The 10,713-nt window shown below is 36.1% G+C and overlaps 1 protein-coding gene across 2 annotated transcripts in view; it reads right to left on the bottom strand.

Moving 5' to 3' along the window:
- Nucleotides 1-5,892: 5,892 nt before the first annotated feature.
- SPOPL (speckle type BTB/POZ protein like) overlaps nucleotides 5,893-10,713 on the bottom strand; it is a 33,936-nt gene continuing 29,115 nt past the window's right edge. For both annotated transcript variants that reach the window (XM_035556051.1, XM_050711776.1), the window contains exon 11: nucleotides 5,893-10,125. In XM_035556051.1, the coding sequence (XP_035411944.1) occupies nucleotides 9,981-10,125 (145 nt within the window). In that variant the 3' untranslated portion in view covers nucleotides 5,893-9,980. The remainder of the gene's footprint in view (nucleotides 10,126-10,713) is intronic.

Raw genomic sequence — 10,713 nt, 5'->3', positions numbered from 1 at the left:
GTCCAGAATATCACGTAGCAGCCAGCCCAGCATGGTCAGTGTCTTAGAAGAATCAGATTAAGCTACATATTGGAAACCTCACCTGGAACTATACTTTCAGTTCTCACATTGACTATGCTATTTAGGACTAAAGAATATTTTTATCCCAACACATTTTAAATAGCTCCTAATGCCGAGGGATATCATAAGAAAAAAGCTTCCTGAACATCCATACTAACTTTTTTTTCAGGACAATTCTTTTCTGAAAAGCAGTATTCTGCTTGAGTACTTTGATTAAAATTTGTACAGAATATTCACAGAGATGAATGTGACCAGGGCACGCTGCCCCAGTAAACATCGCATATTTAACTAAACAAGTGACAAGATTAGTATGAAATATTTGTCAATAAAGCAGCTCAGAATGCAAGCACTCAGTTTCTTTGATGAAGTACATCTGAATAAATAGCCTTTTTGTGGCTATCCAGAGACACTAATTTTAGGCACACAGACTCCGCAGCTCTTGCAGGCCTCCAGAGCTGTGACAGACTCATTCCCCCGTTCCTGCCAGTTCCTGTGGTAACTTTAATCAGCAGCACTGAAATCTCACCAGTTTAAGAGTCGTGAGCCAGGTACAGGCAGAACCTGGCCTTGTATACACCCTAAAGCTGTTAGAGGGCCTACCAGCCACAAGTCATCCTAATAAACACCTGCAATACCTGCTCTCCAGGCTGCAGGCCCAAAAGCTGTGGAGAAGGGGCAAGCCTCTTATGAGAAGGAAATGCAGTTTTTGCAGTTTTAGTCTCCACTTGTGATGACGGGGCAGCACCAACCCGAGGAGCAGAATGCTCAAAGTTTATGGTGAACTATTTCCTTGCTGTCTCGTTTGGTTTTGCAAGTTCCCATCTTGCATGGTGTTCATCATAGTCTTGAGTTATTTTTCTGCATTAGCAGCTTGAAAGCATCTCCATTGCAGAAAGCCAGTTTCAGATGATTATTCTGCCAAATACTGTGTTCTATTTCTTCAAGCTGATTCTTTATATCCTCCCAATCTATTATAATTTTTTATCCTGCTGCCCTTTTTAATGAGAAAATACTTGTTTGATCGCGGTTTTTTCCTCTGAATGAGCTTTTGCATCAGAAGAGGCGAGACTAATTAAGCAGAAACCAAAGTTGTTTTTTGCGAGTCAAAGGTTAAGTACCTGCAGAGCAGCATGGAAATCTTGAGCTCCCATGCAGGCATAAATAAAGTAAAAGGAATAGCTAAAATATGCTACTGATTTTAAATGCAGAATTCATATGATGTACTTAAAGAAATCCCTCAACGTGTTGAGTAGGACAAAACTGAATGACAAAGAGGTACAGATATCCTAAATATTCTGAAAAAAATCTGAAGAGATGCTCAACATCAGGACTTTTGTCAACTTGCAGACCTAAACATTTCCTAAAGCAGATTTAGGCTCATGACTGGAGCCTCCTGATGATAGCTCTGCATCCCTACATTCCCTACCTACCCCTTAAAGAGTAGCTGAGAAGAAATTGTTTTGTAGAAAAGATCTGAAACCTGGGTTATACCCAAATTATTTATTATGGCAAAAGCATATTAAACTATTTAATGTACCTACCACATTCTCCCTGCTGAGTTGAAAATATACACCTGAAAAGCCTCAACATCCCAGAGAGATAACATACTAACATGACTCACCCTCACACACAAATCTACATTTTTTTTTAGAAACACTGGAGCCTGAATATGCAAATTATAAGAATGTATTAATTATCATTAGTCATTCCTTCACAAAGACTAGAACTAATTGGAGAAATAATTTGAGAAAATTGAAGTACATGACAGAAAGCATTAAGATTCATTAAGTTTCAATTCTCTGGTTTGTCAGCTTGTCAGAAGTAGATGTTTGCTATTTAGGCATTACTGGCAAAACACTGTTTTCCTAACCTAGTATACAATTTAACCCTTCTTGTAGTTGGCTCTGAGATCAACTAGATTTGACATGATACATTTACTATTAAAGGCACTGTCAAAATGTGATAAAATTTATTATCTCTATGTCTTTCAACTGAGGAAAATGAACTTGCTGAAGTTCTTGCAAAGCATTTGCAGGTTCCTTAGATGAGGTATTTTATTTATATTATTTCAAAGGTGCCAGCCCACATTCTGAAAAAAAAAAGGGAAAAAAGACAGCAAAAACCAACAAGGCTTTTGAAGAGACGGGTACTGTCATAAAAGGATATCCATACGCTTCCATATCAAGCCTTCATAAACTCACTTTAGCCAGAAAATATAAAAATATGCAAGATGTTCTGGGCATTATTTGTCATAACACTAACAGCCAAAAGCATTCTAATATTTATGAAGGCAAAGAAGTAGCTTAGAAGCTTGTCTGCATCTAGAAAGACATTGTTGCACCAACAATCAATATCAAACAGCTCTTGTTAACTTCAGCTGCACTTTTTAGTATTCAAACTGTGCTTTAGCCCAATAGTTACAGAGAAAAAGGGCAATGAAATTTTACATCTATCCATTTGTTGCCTTTAGATAATCCTCCTCAAGTTGTGCTGGTATGCAATCTATTAATCCAGCATAATAAAACAGTTTTGTTATAGGGGAAAAATGAAGTCTTAGTGCTGTAAGAATTCCCACATATACGTGTCTAAAAGGAAAAAGCCATCTGCAAAATCTGACAGGGACAAGATGCAAAAAACTTATTAGACTTTGTTTCTTTTACAACATATGGCATGGGCTCTATGGAGAACATCACAGCTCTTAATTTGAGGGTGGCACAACCACCCCACCAAGTCTTTGCTGAGCACAGTGGGTAGACATTTTAGTTGCATGCTTCAGTAGCAGGTAGGTGGCTTGCTTTAAAATTTCAAGACTTGATAAACTTAACAGAGCTGGTTTTGAAATTGTGTGTACATAATGCATGCAATTAATTTTAAAGCTTACAGAAAGTTATCAACTTAAAAACAAAAGAGTTTGAATAGTTTACTTGGCAATTAAGGTTAAAATAGGATATTTGCCTGCAATTAAAACTTCTATGATTTAAGAAGTCAAGCTATGAGAATTTTTTGCATATGCTTCAAAATTTACCTTTATTAAAGGAAATGGCTTAGTCAACTATGCAGTGAATCTGGGAAGTCAAAACCCATAACTGCTTAAAATTCAGCACAAATTGCCTCCACTCTGATCAGCAGCACAAAGTCTGACATAGTGCAATTTATTTTCTACATGACTATCAGCGCCAATACATGAAACATGCATAAGTTTGGCAAAGCACAGATTTACGCTCATTATATACATGCCCTTGATTGAAATACAGTACCCACACGAAAATGTTGTTACACTCCAATCTCTACTAAGAATGCAGCACAGAAATGTTAGTGTCAAGTCATGCTTTCAAAGCAAGGCAAATCTTCTCTCTACAAGATGATTATCACATGTTGCTACGGCTGTAAGTCTTCAAAATACTTTAACTGAGAACTCAAAGCAGTTGTTTTCTCTATAAGCCATGCCCAAGAAACTCTGCAAAATTATTTCTCCCTCCTTATCTGAGTCTGGAATCACAAGCTCATTTCTGACGTTTATACTTGACTTACAGGAAACCCAATTTTACACTTAAAACATTCTCATACTATTTAAAACACACCTTATCTGACAAACACTGGAATGCCATCTCTTATTCCCAAGCATTCATGAATTCTCACAGCTGCTTTTTTGTTTAGTTTTGGGAGGGGGTTGTTTGTTTTTTTTGTTTTGCCTAGATTCAGTGGTTCTAGCAGGACAAGCTTCCATCACAGATCTGAAATACTTCACTCGACTTCTGTATTTGTATTTCTTCCAGCTTTTTCTGAGAGAACAAACAGGGAATCTTCAAAATAGATGCAAGAAAAAAAAACATATTACTCTATTGGAAAATTAGCAAAATATTTGCAGAAAAACTGTTCAGAAATGCTATAGTTTCAACAGCAATTGCTAGTATTTTTTCTATTACTATACAATTAGGAAGCTAAGTACAAAGTTATTTTTACATGTAATACAAGTAGTTTTACCATTAAAATAGTTTACTTAATAAATGTGGAAAGTAAAGTTTGTACTGGAACGTACAAAGCTCTTGCTTAAATAGTAACAGAATTCATCCAAAACATGGAAAAAACGCTGATATTAAGGGTTATATTCTTCCATATAGAATATAATAAAGCATTCATTAAGTTTAGCTAAGTCAAACAGGTAAGATCCTAGAATAAATCTGAATTTCTTACAGTAAAATTAAGATGCTATTGAATAATCATGACAATTTTCAAATAAAGTTTGGAGAAGTGGCAGACACTTTAATTGCCATTTCTCACCTGTGACTGCTTAGGCTGCACTTTGAAATACTTTAATGTCAGTAACAGGGACTGCTTAAGCTGGCACTACTCAGGACAAACTGTGCCTTCAGCATATGGCAGAGCTGGCAATTTTGTATAGTGAGATGCTTTTTATTTTAATAGTACATCTTATCAATTCCCATCAACATTCATTATTTGAGCTTTTCTGTTTTAAAAAAAGATGACACACGAGACTTCAAATGAGAATTCTAAGAAAGCTGCTAAAGAAAAACTTACTAATATTTAAGTTAAATCAAGATTCATATAGATTGGCAGTGCGAAGTACTCTTGTACCCAGTTTCCACACAAAGGACTATTAGAATTCAGTTTAGAAGTCAAATGGGTGCTTTTTAAAAAAATGATTGACTGAATAATGAATTAAACTTTAAAGACTAAGGATAAAAATACAGCCTTCTTTAAAAAGCCTTTTAAGCTTTCTCAAAAAAAACGCTTCAACATCCTTTACCTAAACATAGGAGCTCATTTATAAACTGGAACTTGCACAGTTAAATTTGATTACGATTCACTGTGCTAACCAGTCAAGTTTACTATGGATGTTACTGAGACTGCTTGTAACAGTATAAGTTATCCCACTGTTTTGCTGTAAGCCCCATGAGGAACTTTAAGCTGAATCATTGTGGAGCCACCACTAAGGGACGTTACTTTCAGGCAGATGTGGAGAATTTTACATGTACCTATAGACACAGGTGGCATTCTATGCTGAGACACCCAAAACATCCCCGTAGTTATACTTTTTACCCCAGGAATTTTAGAAATAAATAATGCAGCAATATATAGCTTTATAGCAGTATGTTGTCAACTGTGCTAATTCATATAGTAGCCTAGGTAACGTAATTCAGGTAACTGTGTTCAAACGGCCTGTTACTAAATAAAAAGTAACTTACCTTCACATTACCTGCTCCCTGAGCTCAGTGTCCAAATTCAAATCCGTACAGCAGCATACCAACCATTCCACATATTTTTGCAAAAATCTATAAACAGACGAAAACCCATGACCTATCCCTAAGGATTATTTTTACACACTACTCTTCCCATAGAAATGGGAGTGGCCTTCCATTGCATGTGGTCATTATGAACCTATACTCACTGGCAGGAAAAAGGGACTGTTTGCCATGGTAGGTGATTTTAAAAAAGCCAACCTCTTAGAAACCATGATACTCATCTTCATCTCCACAGCCTTCATTATCAAGGGAGCAACTCTCCTTCCCTCTGAGCACCAGTTCTGACAGAGTCTGTGCAAAGGCAGTTGTTTCTCAGGAAAGCAACCCATAAGCTATTCAGAGCTCTGTTATTTTAATTATTTTAAAGTATCAAAATTGAGAAATAGTTAGTAGAGATCAGAGCAAGACTGCAATAGGAACCTACCCAAAAAATATTTCCAGAAGGACAGCAGTATATTTTACACCAAACTGTTTTACAGTGCTGGTAAAATATCTTTCTCAAAGCACAGAAAGAACAGGAGACACTATGATCATATACAAGAGAAAAAATACAAGTCACACAGACACGTTCTGTATAAGTAACAACTTTATTGTAACTTGATGTGCTGAAACGCAAAAATATTTTCAGCAACAAGGTACAAAAAGTATTTCACCATTAACATCAGCTGATAAAAAAAGGCTGGATGGTTTGATACAACTGTTTACATATCTGAATTCTTAGTCATTTCCACCCCAAAACAGGTCTAAGTCATTTCACTGGCTTAATTTCTAAAATAGGACTCATGTATCTCAAGCCTTCAAAAACCAGGTTACAAATACAGCGAAGTTCCTTGCAAAACACTTGAAATAGTGAATTCCCTTTACAAACAGTCCATTTACTGTAAGCAGAAGCCAAGTTATGAGACTAAGTCAGTGTCTTGCTAGCTAATGAGCTAAACTCTGTACTAAATATGCTATCAACACCAGATAAAGAACATTCCATTTGTCAAATACAAAAAAATCAATTAAGATAAGGAATTTTAACCAACTGCAAAAGTCAACGTAATTCAACAATTTCAGGCAGCAATACCTCACATTTGCAATTCACTGTCTTATGAAACACAGTTTCAAGTACTGCACATTATTTTAATCTCCCAAGGGAGAAACCTTACCATGAGGATTTAAAAGGAACATCATCTCCATGTAGGTCTTCTACTGACCTGTGCAAAGGTGAATTTTATGCTAAACACTCACTGTTTAGAAAAACATCAAAACTAGAGTAACTTGTAAAACTAACTCTGTATCCATGATTATCATATTTTGACATACACTCAGCTTGTAACAGCAAATATGTTCACATTTTCACAAAATATACCATTACTCAACTTGTATCTGTAATTCCACATTTTTGCAGTTTCCACAGTGAAACTAAGTGTAGTTTCTCAGGAAAACTTAATTGTGGAAGCAAGAGTCAACATGCAACAGAGTTCAAAGGTATAATCTGTAACTTTTACTCAACCACCTGTCAAATATTCTCCTTCACCTTTAAAAATACCTTTTTAAAAGATCTTGTATCCTGTTAAATCTTCCCTTCATTGCAACAGTTTCCTAAAAAAGGCACAATGTGTTTATACTTCTGCATGCAGTAAATGGACTAGAAAATAAGGATTGTTTATTGAAGCCTCTTCCACCCAAAGCATCTCCTTAGGAGAGGTCCAAATGGAAAAAAAATATATAATACATAATAGCATTTTAACAGCAAATTGAGTCCTTATTTTTAGAAAGTCATTCTTGACAAAAAACACCGCACAGTCATACACACGCACACGCACACACACACAGGACACATGCAGGGTTCTCCCCAGAAAAGTATGGAAGCGGTGGTTCACATATATCCAAGGGAGTAGTGTTGGCAAGCCAAAACATGGCACCTTCATACAACATATTCCTAATCTGTATACAAAACTAAGAAAAAACCCTAAAGACTTCAGCCTGAAAAAAACCTGTCCGTTGTAATAGATAGTTTTATATCTGCTGCACTTAGAACTGACAACTGAGGTTTTGACGGGCGAGCTCTTGAGATGTGGGGAATGAAAACAAGCTACTGAATCTGACGAACGCTGCAGTTATCAGCTGTCCTGCTCCAGTGAGAACACTGCATGTAGTTAGAGAACAGAAGGGGTGAATAGTTAGTGCGCTCACTTAAGAATACAGCAACTGTTTTACCTTTTCCTTAAGAGCTGATAAAACTTAATATACATAATAAATAAAACCAAATCTCAACAGATCAATCATGATTTTTGTGTTTTCTCCCTGTTAGTGTAATGTATGGTATACACTGCCTAACTTGAAAAGTGGACACTTCACAACGTAGATAATATCACAGCACAGTGTCTGACTTTTTGGTACAAAGTGTGCTATTAAGCTTCTGAAAAAAGTCTTCATAAAATCCTTAAGCGTTCCATTAGATTACTGTATGCTGTTACTTTAGAACAAGCTGAACTGGACAATCATTACAGTGTTAAATATTCAAGTCACTTGGTACGTTAGAGCTGCAAGTTTTACCAGTGATGGGTATGAGGATATTTAGTTCTAACACATTACACAGTGCAGCAAAAACATCACTTTTTGGAGGGAACAATTATCTTTACGCCTTATTGTGAAGAATGCTTATGAGACCTTAGATAAATATTTAAAAATTGATAAAAGGATAAATCTCTGTAAATATATAATTTGATGCCTTATGTACTATTAAAGTTTCTGATTTTACACTTTATCCATCATAAAGATTTAGTTAGAAGGTAAGAAAACGCATATTTAGAGGTTATTTTATTTAGAAATTGGCCCAGGCATTTTTTTTTCCAATTTGTCTTTGCTAACGGTTCGCTAGACACCGAAGTATAAAACTATATATTCTTTCCTCTAAAAATTTCATTTAGAGCAATTCAGATGAATCCTAATGAAATGAGGATGCAGATAGATTTTAAGATAGTAAACAATGTGAAATTCCTCCTCTCTCCTCCCTGCATAATTTTTTTTTTTTTAAACTACGCAAACTTAAACCTTTATCCAAACATGATTATAAATTAGGTGAGATCTCCTCCCATTCTCCACCACAAAACCAAAGTCTTCCCAAAGAAGAAATGCAATGCATTTTCACTATTACAGTAAACTTAATGTAATAACTCAGGAAACATTTAGAGCGTGCACTACTGCAGACTTTTCCTCCCAATTGTAAACAAAGCTATCAAACACTGAGGATGTTGGTATTAAAGCTAAGGTTCATATAATAAAGAACTGGCCCATGACAAGCAGTTTACAAATGTTTCATCCTTTTCACATTATGCAGAATTTCAATATCATCCACAATGCTAGCACAATAACTGAAATGCAAGACTGAGCAAGTCTCTGCTTGCAAACACCATCTGACATTTCAGGGAAATATTCCTCTTGATGTGTATGCAACCTCCCCAGGTGTTAACAGAAACTGTGCACACACATCGAGACAGGAAAAATCCCTCCTCCAGAATTTTATCTTTCACATGCCTTTTTCAAATAAGAGAAAATATTCTGTTACTTAAATACAAAAGCCTGCAATAGTCACCTTCAACCGAGTCTTAAAAAGACATGCCTTTCTCTTCTAAGAAAACTAAATCCCATGTGGCTGTGGGCATTTGAAAATGTATCCAAAAAATTAAGCCACAATTACCTGTACCTCATTAATTCATCAAAAGCAAAATATATATGTACCACACAACATACAAAAGTTACACGTTAAAAGTGCATATAATCCATTTGGCCCATTTCTTCAATTTACATTTGGTCATTCTATGCATCCTTTACTTTGCTATGTAACCGTACATGTGGGATATATTTTTCCATACACAATACTATTCCGTTTTCACATTGAACTCCTTGCCTCTCATTCAGTTCTGCATTAAATGTAAACTAGTGATGGACCGTAAAGAAACACAAGTAAGAGGTTTATTCTGTGTTTCTTTTCACCGTTTGGACAGCTTTGACACACACACAATAAGCATTACAAACTGTAATGAAAATACATTTTTGGGCCAAACCATTGCATATTTGCCCCACAATGAAAAATAAATTATGTTCAAAGCAGTATATTGCCATAAATAGCCTGTAGGCATTCGCTGAAGGTAAACAGGCTCTCCCTATACTTAGCACTTGCCTAGGGTACATTACGTGCCTCTGGTTCAAGTGCTTTCAATGAGAGGCTAGTTAAAACCTTCCAGTTAGCACAGGACCAAACTATAATAATCTTTTTTCTTCTGAAAATAATGGAAGATCCCTTTCAAAAATTAATCTTCAGTTATCAACTTTACTGCATTATGGAGCTAGTGCAATCCTGCAGAGCCTAGTCAAAAAGACAAGGCACATTAAAAAATAATAATAATAAAAAAAATCAAGATACATTAAACTATATGGACTAGAGTCATTGAAGATAATTTAAGGCCTTTCAGTGAATTAGAGTAATCAGTCTAATTTAAAGCTGAGGATTAAACCATAAATTATCCATCTGAAAAGCAAACAATAGGCTTTTTCAGCTTCTGTTCTGTGTACAAGGATAACAAAAACTCTTGTTATGGTTTGTGAAAACACCTCTGGACATGGAGGAGTAGAGTCAATTCAATTTCTCTAAGTTCATGGAAGATTTCATGACTGTTTTAGCCGTTTGCGTGGAATGCCAAACTGTGGACACTGTGCAGATGCTAGTGCGCGAAAGGCCTCTGCTACTAAGTGAGGGTGGGAGTGGATCATGGACTTCCAGCCTGCTGTTTCCATTATGTCTGTTGCTTGGCTGAAAACAAAAGTATTAAGAATAGTCACACAATTTTACAAAGCAAATGCACAAACACACAGTGGAGAAGAGCAGGGAAGGCAGGATTACTGCGGAAGAGCAACTGAACATGACAGACAACAAACTTTACAAATGCCAATAACAATGCCTTTGGGAAGGAGCACCAAATTTGGGTATGCTAACATCACCAGGTGTAGGACACGGGCTACTTATCCTGCCCTAGTCAATATCAGCCAGACCTCAGATAGAGAATTGTGTCCTATACAGAGCAGAGTGTAAGATAATTACCTTGAAATTGCACATGAAAAAACAATAAAAATGATAAGAGGATAGCTAGGAAAAAATGAGGTTTAGCATACAGAAGAGAAAACCAGGGGAAGACATGATAATCTCATTACATAGAAGAAATGATCAATTTGTAAGAGAGCGAAGGATGACATGATGCATCAGTTTAAACTGCAGCAAGAATGATATAGTTCATGTACTAGAGAAGTTATGAAGACAGATTAGCTGGCTGACCGCAGAACCCTTCACTGGGAGATCGCAGTCTGAGTACCAGCAGATGATACTTGGATATTCACTCCTGCT

This window comes from Cygnus atratus, chromosome 6 (genome assembly GCF_013377495.2).
Source record: "Cygnus atratus isolate AKBS03 ecotype Queensland, Australia chromosome 6, CAtr_DNAZoo_HiC_assembly, whole genome shotgun sequence".
Lineage (NCBI taxonomy): Eukaryota > Metazoa > Chordata > Aves > Anseriformes > Anatidae > Cygnus > Cygnus atratus.
Note: the sequence above shows the minus strand (reverse complement) of the source record. Positions and strands in the feature narration are given on the sequence as shown.